At 45.7% G+C, this 21,684-nt stretch overlaps 1 protein-coding gene across 1 annotated transcript; it reads left to right on the forward strand.

Annotated features, from left to right (window-relative positions):
• Nucleotides 1-19,641: 19,641 nt before the first annotated feature.
• Nucleotides 19,642-20,574, forward strand: LOC306815163 (olfactory receptor 14A16-like; the record flags this gene model as incomplete). The annotated part of the gene is made up of 1 exon (XM_079331793.1): nt 19,642-20,574. One exon carries the CDS (start codon nt 19,642-19,644, stop codon nt 20,572-20,574), a length of 933 nt encoding a protein of 310 aa, XP_079187919.1.
• Nucleotides 20,575-21,684: the final 1,110 nt, after the last annotated feature.

Genomic DNA, 21,684 nt, shown 5'->3' on the forward strand with positions numbered 1-21,684 from the left:
TCAGCAGCTCAGACACAGCACAAGGACTTTAATGAAACTCTCAGGGCTTTGGTGCTGTTTACATGAGACTCGGTCCCTGAGAGAGTGCTCAAAAAACTTTTGAGAACTCAAATTGAGATGGAAACTCCAAAGTTTCTTGAACTTTTAATGGGTCCCACTGAGGGACACCACTGATAAAGTGTGCCCAGCTTCCAGTTAGAGGAAAACACTGGAGGCAGTGATGACAGGTGGGGACAAACAAGGGAAAGGTGTCTCTGATGCTCTGGAAAGGTGTCTCTGAGTAAACCTGGATGTGTTTCAGGAATGCAAAGGGCCAAGGGCTGAGCCCCAGCCCCTGGCAAGGCACATCCTGTCCCTCCCTCATTGCTCAGGACTCTTCCTGGGCTGCTGGGCTCTGGGGATGTGCAATGCCAAGGGCAGGACCATTGGGCAGCCCCTCCCATGCTGCTGAACGGGGACAAGGAGGCAATGAGGCCCCAGCACAGCAACGCTCATTTGTCCCCTGCTGGCCTCAGGCCCAGGGTCAGCAGCCATGGGCAAGTGCTGCTGCAGTTGGCTCTGGAAGGGTCATTCAGCTGCTGCCCATCCCTTTGCCCTCTGCAGTCCATACCTTGCACCTCTGTCCCTGCAGGTTGTCGTCATCCCCCTGCTACTCCACCTCGCTGACCCTTCCTTTGCTGACAGCTCTGCATCCTACCTCCCTCTCCCTGGCCACACAAAGCCTTGGCCTTGATACCAAAATTTTACCTCAAGTTTTACTGTTCCTGTGAAGTCTTATCACAGGAACAAGGCATGCTGGGCCTGCTTTTCCAGGAGGGACAATTGAAGGGGAAGAATACATTTGGCTTAAGGGGACAGCAATAGAAAAAACAAGGACCAATCTTGGGAATTTTGGTTGGGTTTTATGGAAATGGGTAGATTGTTACACACATGTGGTGATTGAATATAAGCAACACACTTGTAGAATCAGTTGTCCATATAAGGTTAGGAGTTATTCCAGGTTGAACCTAAGACAAAAATATATGATGTCTTCTTCCACACCAAATTGATGTCAAGGAGTCTTATTCTGATATTTTAAGATTTGACAACAGTGTGGCCTCTCAGAATTGAGGATTCTACTGTGATATTTTGGAACCTCATGGAACCAAGGGCCATTGTTACACTCTGGGGCCCTTGGAACCACAGGGACCATACAGGGAATGTGGTTCTCCATGAAACAAAGGGACCATTCTGATACTGCCTGGCCTCATGGAACCAAGGGGCCAATTGTGACACTGGTGGGCCTTGTGGAACAATGGAGTCTATTATGACACTGAATCACAGAATTAATGAAGATGGAAAAGACCCTTGAGACCTTTAAGTCCACCTATGTCCTAACATCATCTCATCAACTAAACCATGGCACTGAGTGACATGTTCACTCTTTTTTTAAATGCCATCAGGGACAGTGACTCCACCTCCTCCCTGGGCAGAAGATTCCACTTCCCAATCACTCATTCAGTGCAGAATTTTTTCCCGATGTCAAAGCTAAACTTCTGCTGGGGCATCTTAAGTCTTTGTCCTCTCATTCTTTCAGTGGTTGTCTGGGAGAAGAGATGGACCCCCACCTGACTACAACCTCTGTCCAGGTAGTTGTAGAGAGTCTCACTGGAGACCATTGTAGCCACTGGGGCCATTGTAGCATGGCAGAGCCTCATGGAATCAAGGGGAGAACAGTGAGAGTGTGGGGCTCCATGGGACAAATGGGTCATTCTGACACCGAGGAACCAAGGAGAGCTTTGTTACACTGCAGGGCACCATGGAACCAAGGAGACCATGATGACACTTTGAGGCCTCATGGAACCAAAAGACCATTGTGGCACTGCAGGGCCTCATGGAACCAAGGGCACAAGAATGACACTGTGAGCTCTAAGGACATAAGAGCGACCCTGTGTGCTCCTAGGTACCAAGGGAGCATTCTTCCACTGCAAACCAAGGAGACCATTGTGACACTATGGGTCATCATGGAACTGAGGGTCCATTGTCACACAGCATGGCCTCATGGAACCATGGAGACCATTTTCACAATTTGAGGCTTTGTGGAACAAAAGGACCATTGTGGCATTTCAGAGCCTTATAAAACCAAGTAAACCATTGTGACACTGTGAGTCTCAATAGAACCAGGGGGCCATGGTGACACTGTGGGGTCTCATGGATTCCATGGTCTATTGTGACACTGAGGGGCCTCATGGAATTCTGGAGACCATGATGGTACTTTGAGGCCTCGTTGAATCAAGGTGCTCTGCAGGGCCTCACGGAACCAAGGAGACCCTTCTGCCATTGTAAGTCCACACAGAACCAAGGGTCCCTTGTGATACTGTGGTGTGGGAAATGCAGGCATGGAGAGCTCTCAGGGCTTTGTGCTTACAGGATCAGAGATAGAGATGGATGCAAAGTTTGACCTAAGACCTCAGAGAAAGCTTAGAGAATTAGAGCATTAAAGTGAAACAGATATGAAACAAGAATATAAGTTGATAGGTTAAGCAGAAATATGTTTTAAACAAGCAGATATATGCATTATGTAAGCAAAGCAGTATGTTAAGTAAGATAGTAAATGGTTTTAGAGTTTAGCAATAGAACCTGGTAGAAAACTAGCTAGAAATTTAAGATGTATCAGTGTAAATTTGTGAATTATTATATGATTGGTTAAAAATATAACATTGCATCAAAGCCATGAAAAGCAAAGCAATTAATGATTGGTTTAAAAATACACAAGCAAGCTTTGTAGAAGTATTTGATTGGCTAAAATTATATAAACCATTGCAACTAAGAATTAAATGGTCTCTGATATTATGGTGTTTTATTTAACATCATTAATGTCTCATCCTTTGATGAGACTGGTGCTGTGAGGCAATATACCATCTTTTACAACATCTCTCAATTGCCCCAGCTCTCAATATATTTTGCCCCAGCTCTCGTAATATTTATATCCCAGTACTGTGGTACCAATGAGACCCCCCGTGACACTGCAAGACCTCATGGAAGAAAGGGGGCCCATTGTGACACACCAAGGACTCAGGCAGCTGAGGGACCATTGTGACACTGCAGAACCTTACGGGTTAATGGAGACCATTGTGATACTCAGCGGCCTCATGGAACCAAGGGGCCATTCTGTCATTGTGCAGGCCCATGGAACCAAGGAAAGCATTCTGAAACTGCCAGGCCTCATGGAAGCATGGGATCCTTTTGACACTGTGGAGTCCCATGGAAACAAGGGGCCGGTGTGACACATTTAGGCCTCATGGAACCAAGGATCCAATTTGACACTACCATTGTTGTTGATGCTTGGTTAGCAAGCAATGGACATGGATTAGGTAAAGCCTTATTAGCAGGCCATGGAAATGGCTTGTCTGAGGATTCAGGGCAAGAATCTGGCTGCTAAACTGCACATATTGACAAGGTAAGGCTAGAGCAACTTATTCATGAAATTGATAGTAATGCAGCTAGAGGATATGAGAGAAGGAAGAGATGGCTAGTTTGTTGCTATATAGAAAATAGATGCAGTAGGTTTGCTGCTAAAAAAGCACGTATACAGACTTAGCTAAAAAAGTAGAAGGGGTGGTCTTCTCACGCTTGCAAGAGCCAATATTAGGAGAGGCGTATGTACCTGAAACCAATGAAATTATGCTAAATATGCTTAAGTCATTATATTTTGGATTATAAATATAGATAGTACCTTCAATAAATCGAACTATGCTTTATCAATCACACTGATTGCTTACATATTTCCCTCGCCGAAATTCCTCCGCAAGTGGTGCCCGGAACAGGGACCCTGCAGCTCTGCCACTCTGCACTGACCCACCACCGGAGGTAAGTGAGCGGGCAAGCACCAAGTAGCAGTGCTTGGACAGCAAGGATCTCTGTATGCTGGCATACTAACGGATTCCGTGCCTGAGCCACTCCTGATAAAGGAAGCTCGCTGTCCCGGTTACGCTGCTGGTCAAAGGCTGTCATGCGCGCACGTTAGCAGGCAATTGGCTTAGATTGCTGGACTGCCCCTCTCGTTCTTTTGTAAAAAGGGAGGGATATGGAAAAGCAAATGGCATATGATTTATTTAAATGCTTTTTAGAAAAGCGAAAGGTAGAACTTAATCTTAAGAAAGATTTACACAAGCTGTTAGACTATGCTAAAGGAAAGGGCTTTTATAACAACGCAGATGACTTTTTCAAAATTGAGGAGTGGCAAAATTTAGGGGATTGTTTGTATAGAGTAGTTATAGATTAGGATATAGTAGAAAAAAAGTTGTCTCAGCCCTGGCGGGTCATAATCAATTGCTTAGAGGCATATAAAGCAGAAAAAAAAAAAAAAAAAAAAAAAAAAGCTGCTGTTGCCTCTATGCATTTGGATGGCAAACTGCCCAATATGCTATCCACCACAGGACACACTATACCCCCTGCTGCACAGCCAGGGTTGTATATTTTTGGAGGAGACAACCTTCCTCAAGCACCGACTACACAACAATTTTTATTACCTCCTAAGTCTGTCTCTGGAGCAGTGCCCTCTGCCCCCCCGCTGCTTTCACAGCATGAGGAACTGCCTTCAAAGGACACAGCTGAGTTAGAAAAAGAAGTGGCACATTCCTATCATAATAAGGTGCCAAAAGGCAGAAGTAAAATCAAGGGTAGAGTGGAATGGGGAGAGATCATGAAGGAAGAAATAGCAATGGGAGAAAAGGATTATGCGGCAAAATTACAGGAGCCGAGTGCACCGCAGCAAGCATTTCCAGTTGCATTTACCCCTACCGGGGAAAATAGAATGGAAGCAACAATAAATCCTTTAGATTGGAAATTGTTAATGCAGCTTCGTAGTGCAGTTAATGAAGCTGGCATGCATGGGGAACCAACAAAGCAAGTGCTTAATTATATTTGGGGATCAGGGTTATTGTTGCAAGAGGATGTAAAAATGTTTTAAAACTAATTATGACAAGTACACAATTTATGCTATGGCAGGCTCACTTCCAGGGTCTTTGTTAGGATGCTGCACTTATTCAAAGAGCACAGGATGATCCGCTTCATGGGATAACATTAGAAGAGTTTATGGGGATTGGTCGATTTGCCACACCCGAGAGTCAAGCTCTATTGGGCCCAGATGTTGTAAAAGAGGCAATGCAGTCAGCTCGGGTTGCATATGATAAGGTTAGACCAGAACGAGGGGAATTGCCATCTTATATGAATATTAGACAAGACCCACAGGAGCCTTTTTCTAGTTTTGTTGACAAACTTACTGCAGCAATAGAAAGATCAGGGGTACCTCTGTTGATGAAAGGAGTTCAATTTAAGGAGTGTGTTACTCAGAATAACAATCCCCGGGTAAAATCAGTGAATAGCTACTTTACCAGGCAATTGGGAAGTAGTAGAGCTTTTAGAACATATGAGTTAGATTCTTCAGAGAACACAGGCTATGTTAGTTGAAGCAGTAAATAATTTGACATCAAACTTAAAAGAGGGGCAGTTGCAGAATCAAGCCTTTGCTGCTCTGCCAGAGTCTCAGTCAAGCTTTTGCCTCTGCACTGACACCACTAAACCTGCCTGACTCCCAGAGTGCTGGCCAGCCTCGTTCAACTAGCAGTTGCTTTCAATGTGGTCAGTCTGGCCATATACGCCGAGAGTGTCGGGTTACAAATGTGTGATGTCATAACTGTCAGTTCAACTCTCATTCAACTGAAGCCTGCAGATGGAAGACAAAAAACAGACAGGTGAATGCAAAGGGATGCTGCACAAGGACACAAGCTGCCGCCCAAACCTGCCAAGAATTCCAAGCGGCCCCTCCCTATTCCCAGCCAGCGAACTCCGGCCAGCCACAAGAGGCAACCTCGGCTTGGACTTGGCAGCCGCAATAGAAATTTTATTAAAGGATACAAAGCTGGTAAAAATCCCTACTGGAGTGTGTGGACCCTTAATGTTAAATGGATAATCTTATGGAGCTTTGTTGTTAGGTAGATCCTCAACCACCTTACAGGGTTTGACTGTGAAATCTGGAGTAATCCATGCAGACTATACAGGAGAAGTTACGGTCATGGCTCATACCAGTTACCCTCCTATCAGCATTCCTGCAAGAAGCTGAATAGCTCAGCTGGTCCCACAGCAGCAACTGATTAAGGAGGCACAAGGACCTGTGCAAGGAGCCAGTGGATTTAGATCTACAGGAGGCTTGGTACTACTGAGCTACTACTGATTGTTTGCATATTTCCCTCGCCGAACTTCCTCCGCACCAGCCCACTCTGTGCCTGTTTTGGGGATGGACCTCAGTGGGACTCATTATTTCTTTGAGACAGTTTGGGTTTTTCTTCTGCCTTACACTCCTGGAAAGTTTTGTGCAATCTCCTCTCAGGCCCTGAGGTTCAAGGGCTCAGCACCAAATGCACCATGAGTCTCATTTAAAAAAAAACAACCATGCAAAACATGACATACGATGGCTCTGACAGGATTTCACTCGGCTTGAGAACATACCCAGCAGTTTGTTAGATTGAGTATTTTGGCTACTTTGATCTTGATATTTTCAAAACCATTTTCATGACTGATCCCCGGTAAATCTCTAGAGATGTTTCTGCAAACAAAATACTGGCTGACTATTAAGATACAGTTTACAGGCATCATCAGTATTTAAAAACACGGTTCTACATTCTTTTTCCTCAATCACATTTGTGTTAGGAACAATAATTCTGTTGTCCACATAGCTGATACCTGTTTAATTCCAGAATAATGCCCCCAAGGTCCTTTGTTGTTCAGCTTTCCTGCACTGTCTGTGGGTGACAAGGCTTGGTGGGGTCCTTTCCCCTCCGGCTGAAGAGGTGCCGTATCCCAGTCCCTGAGGGCAGCCAGGCTCCTGGATGGAATTTGTGTGGAACCCCCTCAGTGTAACATTAGCCTTCACATGGAGCCCCGTGGATCAGAGCATTTTCCAAAGAGCTGTTGGGACAAACAGGGAGATTTGGTCCTACAGAATCTTTAAAACATTATCCCATAACATCCACTTGTTCTGGCACAGAACACTTGACTGCAGGGACATATTCCTATCCTTCTCACCCAGGTTTCAGGATTCAAACAATGTTGTCCTTCCCCAGAGCTGTTCCTTCAGCTGCCCTAGGAGGGCCATTTGGCCTCTGCACCCACACTCTGGCTTCATTATTAGGACTGGTTAATCCAACTCTTTTGTCTCCATGAACAGCAATGATTTAAGGTGGATGTTCTTTTTTCACAGTTGCTTTAAAACAGCAATATGAATAATTGTGGTTGAATAATCCAATGTCCACTGCTGTTTGACAGAATTGCTTCAATTTCTCCTTGATAATCTGCACCAATTGCTCCTCTCAAGACATGAACACTTCAAGGCCAAGCTAGAGTGAGCATTTATCAAACCAAAGTGTCCTGGAGGAATCTGAATTCCTGTTCAGGTGCTGGTAACTCTCATTTGCTTCTGATTTACCCTAAATAATTCTAATGCATAAAGGTCCAGCCCTGGAGACTCTGGAGTGGCCCTGTCAGGGGCCATCACACCCAGAATAATTTCCCGGACAGTCCAAGTGTCACTGTCCATGGCTGTATTTGCAAATTGGGTGTGGCCGTGCACACACAGGAGTTTCCATTTCCCAGTGTTCCCATTGTTAAGGGGATGGAGCATATCTGGGAGATGGGATTTTCATTGAGGCACATTCCCATCTCCAATTTTTTTTTTTCAATTGCTCTTTTAACCACCCCTTCATCTGATCAATCAATGTTGCAGCTTGTGGGTAGTCTGGTGTATGAAAAATCCAGCTGTCTTACTCACTTTATTTTTCACAAGAAACAGAGAAAATATTCTATATCCTAGTGTCAGCAAACCCTGTAAAACTACCAGTGTCATCCATTCCTCTTTCATTCATTGTATACAATCTCACAGAGCTCACCAGTGATGTTTGGGACCTGGCCAATCATTTCGTGCAGAGTATTAAGTGTTACATCCCTGAGCAGCCAAAGCTAAAAAATAAGTATTTGAAGCATTATTTTACGATGTCATTATTTATATGTGAAAGTATATACATCAAATTTTATTACATTTTAAGTAGGTACATAATTATTTATATTATTACTCTTTCCTTTGCACCAATAAATCCGAGTTCAAGATTAAAAACCTTTTCTATCACTCCATGTGGAAGCATTTTGATACCAATCATTCTCTCTATTGGTGCCGTTTTTGGGATGCTGTTAATAAAATTCATCCTCATCTTCCCAAACACACAAATTCTTTTCATTTTTCCATACATGAATACATTCAGTGGTTCAGCTTCTTTCAGCTGACTTCCCCATTGCTCTCATGGTGCTCTGACCTCAGCCCACCCCAGAGCCAGCAAACTCTAGGGAATGTTTTTTCTCCACATAAGAATTTTGGACAAGACTGATTCCTTACATTTCCATTTAAAAAGCAACATTTTGTGGTGATCTAGCCAGACTACACCAACTTTGATTTACCAGTGGGTAGGGGCAGCAGCAGAGACAGACACCAAGTTCAGGAATCAGTGTCATTTACTGTAGTTCAGAGCAGCAAAGGATTCCAAAATGAGAAGATCAACAATGCACCCAAACATCACTACCAAAGATTGCTGCAGGGATTAAGAAAGAGACAGCAGCAGTTCCCCTCAGACTTTGCCATCCCCCAGGTGCACACATCAGCTGGGGGAAGCTGTCACAGCCAAGGACTGCAGAGCCACTCCCAGACACTGGGAATTCCTGCAGGTTCCTCCAGCCACAGGTGAGGCTTGCAACCTGGCTGTGAGAGGGCCCAGCTCTGACAGTGCTAAATAAACAAACTGACAGCACTGCTAGTGCAGGAACATCTTGTTCCATTCTGCTCTTGGGTCACTCCCAAAGTCTGGCCAAGGCTCAAGGTGGAACCAAGGGGGCTGACTTTGACCGTACACTCCCAAACAAGGCCAGATGTTGGATTTCATGGCCTTGTCCAGTTTCTAAATACAGAAGAGGTCAACCCATGTTTTACTAATGAGTGGATATATCTAGAACAGCCCTAATGACCATGCATATTTCACTAATGAGTGCATACAAAGATGAATTTTGTTTGGAAGGTTTATCCTTCAGCTGCTGCTGCTCTGGGGGTCATTTGTCCAGCCTGCCCCAGAGTCAGGGATCAGATCCAGGCACTGGATCTGCTCCCTCATGATCAGTGAAATGGGAGGATATTTATGGTTTTGAAAGGTGGAGGGGAAATACAGCATGTAGCAGAAACACTACTTAACAAAGCACATAAGAACTTAGTTGCCAGGAAAAATCCCTTAAGCTAAGATGTGTTGCGAAAACTCAGCAATGCAAGAACTAGGTTTTATACAGGCCCAACAAAGCAGAAACCTGTGGTTCCAGAAACCAGGCAGGATCAGACAGGGGAGATTTTGAGCTGGACAGGTTAACCTGAGGAAGAGCCAGACCTCCACTGCTCCTGCCCAGAAGCAGAGGTCAAACAGCAATCCCTGCAGAAGTCATATTGCATTCATTCCAAAGACCACAGAACACCACCACCAGAAGGTGTGGCAGCTAATTATGATACAAAGTGGGAGAAGGTGGAGATGGGCGGGCAGGGAGGTGTGGGCCTGTGGGATCAATGTCCATTTATACCTGGAGCATATCTTGACCAGATACTCATTTGGTTTGGAGGAAATTTCCCCCCAAGTGTCCCAGCTGGCAATAAAACATACTCTCTGCAATTTCGGTGTCAAGTCCTGATTCCCAAAATCAGTTGCTGAGCCAACCAGGACGTCTTTGTCTAGGTGCTGGAACGCAGTGGATGTGGGCATCTCAGCATGCCCTGGGATATTTTCCGGAGGGGGATGAACAACAACCACCTGTATGGCCTCAAGGTAAGTTTTAATAAAATTTTTTTGGGTGTCCCAAGGTAAGACGAGCCTGTAAGCCTGTAAGATGCTAGGTATGCCTGTGCAGGGCTAACAGTGTCTCAGTGACATCCAGTACCTAGAGCTGACAGGTTTGGGGAAGGTATTTGGAATCTGGCAAAGGGGTTTCTGTTGACTCTATGGGTGGCCACTAGCAAGTTTGGGGATAATTGTAACAGGAACCAAGGTATTATCAGTATTATTAACATCATAACTCACTACTATAACCCTAACTGAAATATTCTGTGCAAATTGTGCTTGCTGTTTATTGTAGGGTAGTGGAAGGAAATTTTTTATATGGTGATAGGTGTTCTGTGTTTGTGTCATTTAAATTTTGCTGGTGGAGATTTTGGATTTGGGGTAATGTTTTCTCTGTTTCCTGTAGTGGACTTTTACAATATATTTGATGTAACGCTACCCTCTTGTGTTATTAACTGTAATTGCAATGGGTTAGGATTTTTTGTTCTTTTTTTGAGGCCTGAGGATCTGCTTTTTTCTGAGGTAATTCTGCCCTCTTGTGTCTCTAACTCTAAATAACAGGGTAGTGATTCTTTTGGGAAACTTTTGGAGTTCAAAAGGTGAAAAGGTGGCAGAAGCTAGGGAGAGATTGCAGAGAGCTAGACCAAGCAAGGTCTGCTGTGACACCGCTGCACACGGGAGGGAAGAGTGGCAGGGTCTGTGCTGGAAGTCAGGTCCATTTGCTGCTGCTGCTGCTGTTGTGAGGGTCATTTGTCCAGGCCTGCCCCAGAGTCAGGGATCAGATCCAGGCACTGCTGCTGCTGCCTCAGGATCAGCCACAGTTTGGGTGTTGCTGTCAGTGCCAACAGAAGTGGTGGCTGGAGCAATGGGTGCTGACAATGCCCCAAGCCTTGGGGCGAGAGGGGTCCCTGGGCTTTGGCTGGGAGGGAGCTGCCCCTTGTTCTCCCTCTGCCCCACACAGAGCTGGGATAAGCAAAAGTGGGGCAGCACAGTGTAGGACCATATTAAAAGGAAAATATACAATTCCTAAATTAATCAGCCTAACCTTCTGAATCAGGTCATCACCAAGCATCAAAAAGCTGATGTGTCAAAAAGAAGAAGCAGAAAGTTACTGACAAACATAGAGGTGGCAATCTGAATAGAATGACACATATTATCAAGCAATAAGATTAAGAAAAAGATACATGCTTGCCTCATAGGCAAACTGGAATTACCAATGAAGAAAGGCATGGACAAAGCAGAACTACCAATGAATTATTGTGGGACTGTGCAATCCAAAAGGGGAAGTAAATACAAACAATATTTAGAAGTAAAATGAATGGCTTTTCCTTGATTCACATTGAATCGTGCACAATCCTTTATCTTCTTTCCTTTGATGGTGACACTAATGTGATCAGAATCAGAGGGAAGGTGGCAGAAGAATCCAGAAGGAGAGCCTGGCTGGAGCAGAAGTGAAACTGGCAGGTCAGGGGACGGCCTGGGACTGACTAATGTACATTGGAACAGGTGCCCAGTGAGGGGAGAAGCCAGGAGGGGGAGATGGGACAAAATTTAACTAAATACAGAAGTGCAGTAATGCAGTTTCTCCTCCATATCCTTTCTAAGAGAGGGATTAAATATGGTATCTTCAGAAAACTATTATTGTGGAGCAGGGAACACAAGTGTTCCCTGAAGTGTACACTAAAGTGGATTTTGCATTTAAAATAGAGACATTTGAACAAAGAGGACAGTTTCTATGGGATGAAGTAAATAATGGATCAAAAGAGACAAAAGAACGAGCAAAAACTTGGAAACTGATAATTACTGTAATCCAGGAAATGAAGGTAAAATGCAACTCTGCTGCTGGAGCATTTGCTGCTCCAGGGCCGAAAATGTATATCCAATAAAAGTATTTGAAAATGACCCTGCCATTCCTTCCTTTGCTCCTCCATCAGCACCACCACTGGAATAAGAAAAAGGAGGAGAGTCATAGCCACAACAGAATTTTCTCCAGCATAGGACACAGGCATTTTTAACCTTCAGAGGCACCAAGCTGAGCACAAAATGAGCTGATGGAAATTGAGCCCGAGGGACAGGAAGCTGCAATCCCTCCACAACAACCTGCCCTCACACTCGCTGCCTGCACCGACCACTCCCTCCATCAATTCCACCATCACCTGCTGGCCCGTACACTCGGCAGGTGATGTGTGATCAAATTTTTTGGGCACTGGAGTTATGTAAGAAATGGCAGGAGTTGGAACAACAACAGAAACTGCTTGAGCAATTCATACGAGGTGACATGGCAGCCATGGATTGGCTGACAGAGACTTACAACACATAGATGAATGGAGCAAGGGACAACCATGATTACCAGGTTGGAAAGGACTGATAAAGGATGCAATAATTAAGTACTAATTTATTCCAATGGTATATCTGGTACAACTCGGGAAGAGAGTGATGGGAAAGGATAAAGGCATCCAAATAGGCAGTTTACACTAGAACGGAAAATTATTAAAGAAGCTGGACAGTCAGCTTTGCAGTATGAGTTTATCTCCTCCTATACACAGTCAAGTTTTTACTGGATCACACTGAAGTCCTTTTGATTGCAGGCAGATAGCTAGACTGATATTAACACCTATGCAGGAGTTGATACAGTGGACAAGGTGGTCTGATTTGTGTCACATTGCTGCAGTTAGGAATCTGGAAAGGAATGATGAGGATGTGTTAAGAAGAATTTCTCTAGATACATTACTAGCTCAGGGACCCTTTTACCGATGCACAAGTACAAGCAGACTGCACTTAGAAGCTTTACGGCAGCCACAAGATCTAGCAAGGGAAGCTTTAAAAACATTACCAGAGGCTGGGAAACCGACTCCCTCTTATGTGAAAATTCAGCAAGATATTAAAGAACATTACATGCAGTTCCTAGAAAAGCTGAAAAATGCTTTAGAAAAAGGTCTGCTTACTGACTCTGTAAGAGATGCTTTGCTTATGACCTTGGCTGCAGAAAATGCTAATCCAGCTTGTAAAACATTGTTGCAGGCTCTGCCAAGAACTGTGACCTTGGTGGAAATGATTGAGGCTTGCTCCAGAGTAGGCACAGCTGAGGATAAAGGGTATGGAAAATTATATATATCTACTGCATTTGCTGTGGCTGTTAAACTGTTGATCCAAGAAGGAAATAGTGACCAAGATATATGCTGCATTTTAAGGCTATAGGAGCAGCAAAAAGTATAATGCAACATAGTTCCTCATGTAATGGAGAAGCAAGAGAGAAAGAGAGCTTTATTTGAAGAAACACTACACATATATATGGGGTAGTATGTGAAAAACAAAATAAAAATACTCACTGGTCAAAGAAGGCAACACCTCTTTGAAATCATGCTTTAAGAAAACACTCTGCAGGTGAGATACAGTCATTGTTATAATTCATTGACCTTGTAAAGGCCTGAGAAAGGCAAGGCCTCAAGGCTGCTTTTTCCCTGGTTCTGAGAAGTATCCTACAACAGGTCTAAAATGTTCCAATTGTCATTCTGGCACTAGATGGATCTCAGAAAAATGGGTGAGACTGTGGATAACTGGTAGAACCATGACACCAGGGACCAGCCAGACAGGAGTTAAATGAGTGGATTTAGTTGCAGGGACAATTGCAACTGTGCCTGTTGCATTTTCTATCAGTGTGAAGAGTGTAAAAAGCAATGGTAAATGCATAGTCAATTTTTGATTTGTGCCTTATGTAGAATGTGTATTACAAAGGAATTGGAGGTAGCAGAACAAGTTATTGAATTACTAATTGCAACAAGGCACGAACATCCAAGAAGCTCAAGGATAAGAACATTGATTTGGGCCCATGCTACAGGGAGGTTGGCTAAAGATGCAATAGCTCTAACGAAGAAGTGTGGCAAGTATATTTGGATTCCAATTCATTCTTAAGTGAAATCAACAAGCTGCAAAACTATGGGGAATCAATGGGAATCTATGGATGTTCAATCACTAAGAATCAATTCACAGGAAACTGGCACAATTGAAAAAGAATATGAAAAAATTAACAGTAACTGACAGAGGATTGGGAAAATGGCTTAAAGTTTGGGGAATTACTGGATGGTTGATAAATATTCTAATCCAGGCACATACTGTGCTGATTGCAATAGTGTTGTTATTAATGATTGTGCCATGTATATTTAGGGGAATTACGAACATGTTTGAAATGCTGTAACGAAGGTTTGGCTGGTTCAAAAAAAAAAGAAGGGGGAATTGTAGTATCATATTTACAGGAAAATGGACATGTACTAAATGAACCAGCCTAACCTTCCGAATGAGGTTATCTCAGTAGATAAAAAAGCTGATATTGCGAGAAGAAAAAAGAAGTAGAAAGTTGCTGACAAACACAGGGGTGTCAACCAGAGTAAAATGACACTTATGGTATCAACCAGTTATCTTAAGATGCTTGCCTGCCTCATGGACAAAGTGCAGCTACCAATTGAGAGATGCACAGACAAAGCAGAGTTACCAATGAAATAATGTGTGACTGCAAAATCCAAGAGAGGAAGTAAATACAAAAAATGTTTAGAGGCAAAAAAAAAATAAAGGCTTTTGCTTGATTCACATGGAATCGTGCAGAGTCCTTTGTCTTCTCTCCTCACATGACATTCCAAGGGCAGTTGGACCAGTCAGGCCAAGCCAACCAGACCTGTTCCCTGTTGCCTTGGACCCATGTGGCCCCGCAGTGTCACAGTGGCCCCCTGTTTCTATGGCGCTCCACAGTGTCACAATGGTGGTGTCATATTCGATCCTTGGTTCCACAGTGGCCTCTTGTTTCCATGGTGCTCCACAGTGTCACAATGGTCCCTTGCTTCCATGAGGCCTTGCAGTGTCAGAATGCTTTCCTTGGTTCCATGGGACTGCACAATGACACAACGGCCCCTTGGTTCCACGAGGTGTCATAATGGTCTCCATTATTTCATAAGGTCCTGCAGTGTCATAAGGGCCCCTTGGCTACCTAAGTCCTTGGGGTGTCACAATGGGCCCCCCTTTCTTCCATGAGGCCTTGCAGTGTCACAGGGGTCTCCTTGGTACCACAGTATCAGGATGTAAATATTACGAGAGCTGGGGCAATTGGGAGATGTTGTAAAAGATGGTTTATTGCCTGACAGCATCAATCTCTTCAAAGGATGAGACATTAAAGGTATTAAATAAAACACCATTATATCAGAAGCCACTTAATTCTTAGCTTTAATGCTTTATATAACTTTTAGCCAAACAAATACTTCTACAAAGCTTGCTTGTGTCTTTTATACCAATCATGAATTGCTTTGCTTTTCATGGCTTTGATGCAATGATATATTTTTGACCAATCATTCAACACTTCACAAATTTACACTGATACATCTTAAACTTCTAGCTAATTTTCTACCAGGTTCTATTGCTAAACTTTAAAATCATTTGTGATCTTAATTAACATATTACATTGCTTACATAATACATATTTCAGTTTGCTTAAAACATATTTCTACTTAATCTATCAACTTATATTCTTGTTTTATGTCTTTTTCAATTTAATGCTCTAATACTCTAAGCTTTCTCCAGGGTCTTAGGTCAAACCTTGCATCCATCTCTATTTCTGATCCTGTACACACAAGACCATGAGAGCTCTCCATGCCTGCATTTCCCACACCATAGTATCACATGGTTCCGTGGAGACATACAGTGGCAGAAGAGTCTCTTGGTTCCGTGAAGGCCTGCAGAGCCCCTTGATTCAACGAGGCCTCAAAGTGTCATCGTGGCCTCCAGGATTCCATGAGGCCCCGTAGTGCCACAATGGACATTTGGTTCCTTGGGCTTCCACACTTTTACATGAATCTTTAGTTCCATGGGGCCCTGTAGTGTCACAATGGTCTCCTTGGTTTGCAGTGTAAGAATGATCCCTTGGTCCTTTGGAGCTCACAGTGTCGTTCTTGTGCCCTTGGTTCCATGAGGCCCTTCAGTGTCACAATGGTCCTTTGGTTCCACAAGGCCTCAAAGTGTCATCATGGTAGCCTTGGTTCCATGGTTCCCTGCAGTGTAACAAAGTTCTCCTTGGTTCCACAGTGTCAGAAAGGACCCTTCATCCAATGGAGCCCCACACTCTCTCTGTGGTCCCCTTGATTCCATGAGGCCCTGCCCTACTGCAGTGGCCCCAATGGCTACAATGGTCTCCAGTGAGACTCTCTAAAACCCCCTGAACAGAAGTTGCAGTCAGGTGGGGGTTGGCCTCTTCTCCCAGGCAACCACTGAAAGAACGAGAGGACACAGTTTTAAGATAAGCCAGGGTTAGTTTAGGTTTGACATCAAGAAAAAATCATTCACTGAAAGAGTGATTGGGAACTGGAATCTTCTGCCCAGGGAGGAGGTGGAGTCACTGTCCCTGGCAGTATTTATAAAAAGATTAGACGTGTCACTCAGTGCCATGGTTTAGTTGATAAGGTGATGTTAAGTCATAGGTGGACTTAAAGGTCTCAAGGGTCTTTTCCATCTTCATTAATTCTGTGATTCAGTGTCATAATAGACTCCATTGTTCCACAAGGCCCACCAGTGTCACAATTGGCCCCTTGGTTCCATGAGGCCAGGCAGTATCATAATGGTCCCTTTGTTGTAAAGAGAACCACACTCTCTGTATGGTCCCTGTGGTTTCAAGGGCCCGACAGTGTAACAATGGACCCTTGGTTCCATGAGGTTCCAAAGTTTCACAATAGAATCCTCGATTCTGAGAGGCCACACTGTCGCCAAATCTTGAAATATCAGAATAAGACTCCTTGACATCAATTTGGTGTGGAAGAAGACATCATTTATTTAAGTCTTAGGTCCAATGTGGGATAACTCCTAAACTTATATGGTACAACTGATTCTACAAGTGTGTGGCTTATATTCAGTCACCACATGTGTGTAACAACTGACTCATTTCCATAAAACCCAACCAAAATTCCCAAGATCGGTCCTTGTTTTTCCTATTGCCATCCCCTTAAGCCAAATGTATTCTTCCCCTTCAATTGTCCCTCCTGGAAAAGCAGGCCCAGCATGCCTTGTTCCTGTGAAAAGACTTCACAGGCACAGTAAAAGTTGAGTTAAAACTTTTGGTATCAAGGCCAAGATTTTGTGTGGCCAGGGAGAGGGAGGTAGGACGCAGAGCTGTCAGCAAAGGAAGGGAAAGCGAGATGGGGCAACCAGGGGATGATGACAGCCTGCAGGGACAGAAGTGCAGGGCATGGACACCGTAGGACAGCCTGGGCTCCCACAAGGCACAAGGATGGGCAGCAGTTGAAAGGCCCTGCCAGAGCCAACTGCTGCAGCACTTGGGGCATGGCTGCTGGCCCTGGGCCTGAGGCCAGCAGGGAACAAGTGAGCCTTGCTCTGCTGGGGCCTCATTGCCTCCTTGTCCCTGCTCAGCAGCCTGGCAGGGGCTGCCACATGGTCCTGTCCTTGACATTGTACATCCCCAGAGCCCAGTGGCCCAGGAAGACCCCTGAGCAATGAGGGAGGGACAGGATGTGCCTTGCCAGGGGCTGGACACAGGCCTTGACCCTTTGCGTTCCTGAAGCACATCCAGGTTTGCTTAGCATCAGAGACACTTTTCCCTTGTTTGTCCCCACCTGTCATCACTGCCTCCAGTGCTCAACTCTAACTGCAACCTGGGGACACCTTCTCAGTGGTGTTCCTCACTGGGACCCATTAAAACTTCAAGAAACTTTGGAGTTTCCATCTCAACTTGAGTTCTTAAAAAGTTTTTTTAAGAATCTCTCAGGGACTGAGTCTGATGTAAACAGTACCAAAGCCCTGAGAGGATCATTAAAGTCTATGTGCTGTGTCTGTGCTGCTGAGCTGCGCTGGGCTCCTGGTACAGAGGCAGCTCCTGGCTACCATGAAAACATTCAAAAAGACATTTCTGCTGGGAAGTAGCTCCTCTTCCAGCCCAGCAGGGCTGTGTGCACTGCCTGCAGGCACTGAGTAGTTAGAAGCCAGGCACAGACAGGCTAAAGGCAATCAGGACTGGGAAGACATAGAGCTGAGACATCATTTGGGGAAACATCTTTACCACTCTCTACATGGTGAGTATGTGGGGGTAATGATGCCTTGGGTTTTAGCTTTTATATTTTCCAGATTCTCCACTGTTTAGTCAGTTACTCGGCAACTTCATATTACATGTTAGTAAGTTCTCTTCACGGGCTAGTTAGACAAAGCAATTGATTCACTGCTAGAGAATCAAGTACAACAGGTACCCAAAAATCATAAACAATGGCTAAGGGCAGAGGGCAAGCCAGAGGGCTGAGTCTCCATTAACTGCGACTGTGTTTAGATAATTGATCCCAAGATGCAGATGAACCAAACCTTATTGAAGTGTAAAAAAGTTGTGACCAGTATCCATCTTTGACTTAACTTGGATGTAGCCCCTGAAAGGCTCCTGCACTGCCCAACATGTACCCTTTGAATAAATACCTGTTTTATTTCGTTTTTCTGTCTAGTCTCTGTTCCAAGTCAGCCTTTCCAGGAATCGATTCCAGGCCAAAATCCCCTGTGCTCCAGGAGGAATGATTTAGAGCTAGCACATCCCACAGCCTGGACAATGTGTCAGGGGGATTCTCCCAGTTTCTCTGAAGCAGAGGATAAGGAGGAGGAGGAAGATGTTCTGCAGAGTGGGGCTGCCTAGGGCAGTGTTAGAGGGACAGGGCAGGATGTATCCTGCTGCCAGGGAGAGCTGCAAGGGCTAAAGATGGGGCTGCAGCCAGGGCTGCCCAGGGCTGTCCTGCACATTAGCTCCTGCAGGCCTCAGGGCTCTTGGCCAGCTCAGAGCATTTGACACATGCCAGGGACAGCTCTCAGCCTGCCTGGCAGCTTCCCATGCACTGTGGGGAGAAGTTGGAGGTAGAAAGGAGCCACCCCCATCAAGGCAAATTCCTCCTGCTGTGGAGATGGTGCTGCATGGCCAGGGCTGCTCTCAGCTTCCTCCTCAAGGGAAGGGAAAGGGGCTGTCAGGTGTGTCTGTGTCACTGAGACCACTGCACTCTCCCACTGGGCATCAGCAGATCCTCCTCACATCTCCCTCACAAAGTGCCTCCTCACCTTCCTCTCCCTACAGACAGCAGCAGCAGCACCTTGGCTTGCAGCATTTGTGTTTGTCTGCGATGTCCTTAAGGCCCTGCTGGCAAGGAGATGCCCCTGGGGAGTGCCGTGTGCTGGGAGGGGTGTGCAGGGCAGAGCTGAGCCCCCAGCGTTGGGCTGGGCTCTGGGAGCACTGGCAGGGATAAGGCTTAGGCAGAGAGAATCAGATCCCAGTAGGCACAACTCCAGGCATCAGAGAGCTACACCAAACCTGGATAGCCCTTCCTGTCCAGCAACACAGAAAAAAAAGGTCAGAAGTATTTAAGGATATTTATTTTTAAATTGGACATTTGAAAAAGTCCAATTTCTTTTTCAAGCCTTCTTTAAGGGCTATCACCTTAAGTAGAGGGAAGCCCAATGAGTATACGCAGTTATTTGAAACTAAAAATTCTTACTGCACTGGAGCACAGGGAGCCCTGTTTTCCCACTTCCCCATTTTCAGGCTGACATCAATGACGAAGATGAGGTAGAATCTCAGCAGTACAAAATGGAACTCAAGAAGGATTAGTGAAGTTCTGTCATAGGAAAAGAAGAAACTCTGATGGGATTCCTAGGAAAATAACATATGATTAATTCAAGGAAATCTGCCCCAGCATGTCAATGTTCTCTTTCAACAGTCAACCAGAAGGAAGAAATGTCCAACAGCAGCTCCATCAGCCTCTTCCTCCTGCTGCCATTGGCACACACACGGCAGCTGCAGCTCCTGCACTTCTGCCTCTTCCTGGGCATCTCCCTGGCTGCTCTCCTGGCCAACGGCCTCATCATCAGCACCATAGCCTGCGGCCACCACCTGCACACCCCCATGTTCTTCTTCCTGCTCAACCTGGCCCTCACTGACCTGGGCTCCATCTGCACCACTGTGCCCAAAGCCATGCAGAATTCCCTCTGGGACACCAGGAAAATCTCTTATGCAGGGTGTGTGGCACAGGTGTTGTTCTTTGCCTTTTTCATTTCAGCAGAGTATTTCCTCCTGACCATCATGTGCTACGACCGCTACGTGTCCATCTGCAAACCCCTGCACTATGGGACCCTCCTGGGCAGCAGAGCTTGTGCCCACATGGCAGCAGCTGCCTGGGTCAGTGGCTTTCTTACTGCTCTGCTGCACACAGCCAATACATTTTCCCTGCCCCTGTGCCACGGCAATGCTCTGGGCCAGTTCTTCTGTGAAATCCCACACATCCTCAAGCTTACCTGCTCACATTCCTACCTCAGGGAACTTGGGGTTTCTGTTTTCAGTATCAGCTTAGCATTTGGTTGTTTTGTGTTCATTGTTTTCTCCTATGTGCAGATCTTCAGGGCCGTGCATAGCATCCCCTCTGAGCAGGGACGGCACAAAGCCATTTCCACCTGCCTCCCTCACCTGGCTGTGCTCTTCCTGTTCCTCAGCACAGGCACATTGTGCTACCTGAAACCCCCCTCCATCTCCTCCACATCTTTGGATGTGGCCCTGTCAGTTCTGTACTCAGTGGTGACTCCAGCCCTGAACCCATTCATCTACAGCCTGAGGAACCAAGAGCTCAAGGCTGCAGTGTGGACAGTGATCACTGGACAATTTCAGACAAAGTAAACTGCGGTCCAGTTTTTAAAAATTACTTGCTGTAAAAGCCGTATTTAATTGTTCCTTTTTGGCTTGGTTGTTGGTTTCTTCTTTTATTCCATTTGTTTTAGTTTTATTTTATACAATATTTAACACTAGGAAATGCTATTGCTTGTATCATTTCTCATTTGATATTTCTCCACCTTTTCTTGACACACCAGTCTGTGTTAATGAGGACTTGATTCTGGAGGGTTTTAAAAAGAACTAAAGACTCTCCCAGCAGTGTTATCACAATTCCCACTTTATTCCCTTGTCTGGAGTTGCAGCCCCGCCCAGCAATGTCTGTAGGCAGAGCTGGGGCCGATCAGTGCTAGCAGAGCAACTGGTGCACAAGCAGCAGTAGCACTTGTTGTTACTAGTGGCCTACTAAGTGTCACTGCCCCCGCTGTCCTCCCTGCATCCTGTTGCTGCAGGGCCTGAGTCTCTTGGGGCCGGGCACAGGCCCTGGGGGTGGCAGTTCTGGTGTGCAGCATGGATATCTTGGCACTGCAGGGCAGTGCTGACACCTAAGGGCAGGGCCTGGGGGCTCCAGGCTCCGCCCGGCTCTCTCCAGAACACATTGATCAGGCCAATGCTGAGCAGAGAAAACCCCCGTGAAAGCACCCAGACTGGCAATGGGTAGGCTGGGGGCAAATAGCATGGCTGGTGCTCTGCAAGGACCCTGCAAGGGGGAGACCCTGGCAAGGAGCAGCAGAAAAGAGGCTGATCCATCTCCACTGCACTGGACAGCCCAGGGCAGCATCCCAGAGCGTTGTCATGCACCTGCCAACACCATCCCCCCTCAGCAGCCCTGGCCTTTCCCCCAGCTCACACAGGTGCCGCATCCTTGCAGGCACAGACATGGCAGGACTGGCTCAGGAGCCCCTGTTTGCATTGCACAGAGCAGGCGTCAAAACCCCCATGGTGCTGCTGTGGGGAGATGGAGCTGAGTGAGCACAAATGCCATCAGCCCCTGGGGCCAGCAAGGGCTGGAGGATGGGAGGGAAACAACTCAGGCTTGTCATGGCCTCTGCAGTCAGTCAGAAATTTGGTTCCCATGAGCTGTGAGTTTGCTGTCCCACTGCAGATGTTGTTGCTCAG

Source organism: Erithacus rubecula, assembly GCF_903797595.1.
Source record: "Erithacus rubecula genome assembly, contig: scaffold_104_arrow_ctg1, whole genome shotgun sequence".
NCBI lineage: Eukaryota > Metazoa > Chordata > Aves > Passeriformes > Muscicapidae > Erithacus > Erithacus rubecula.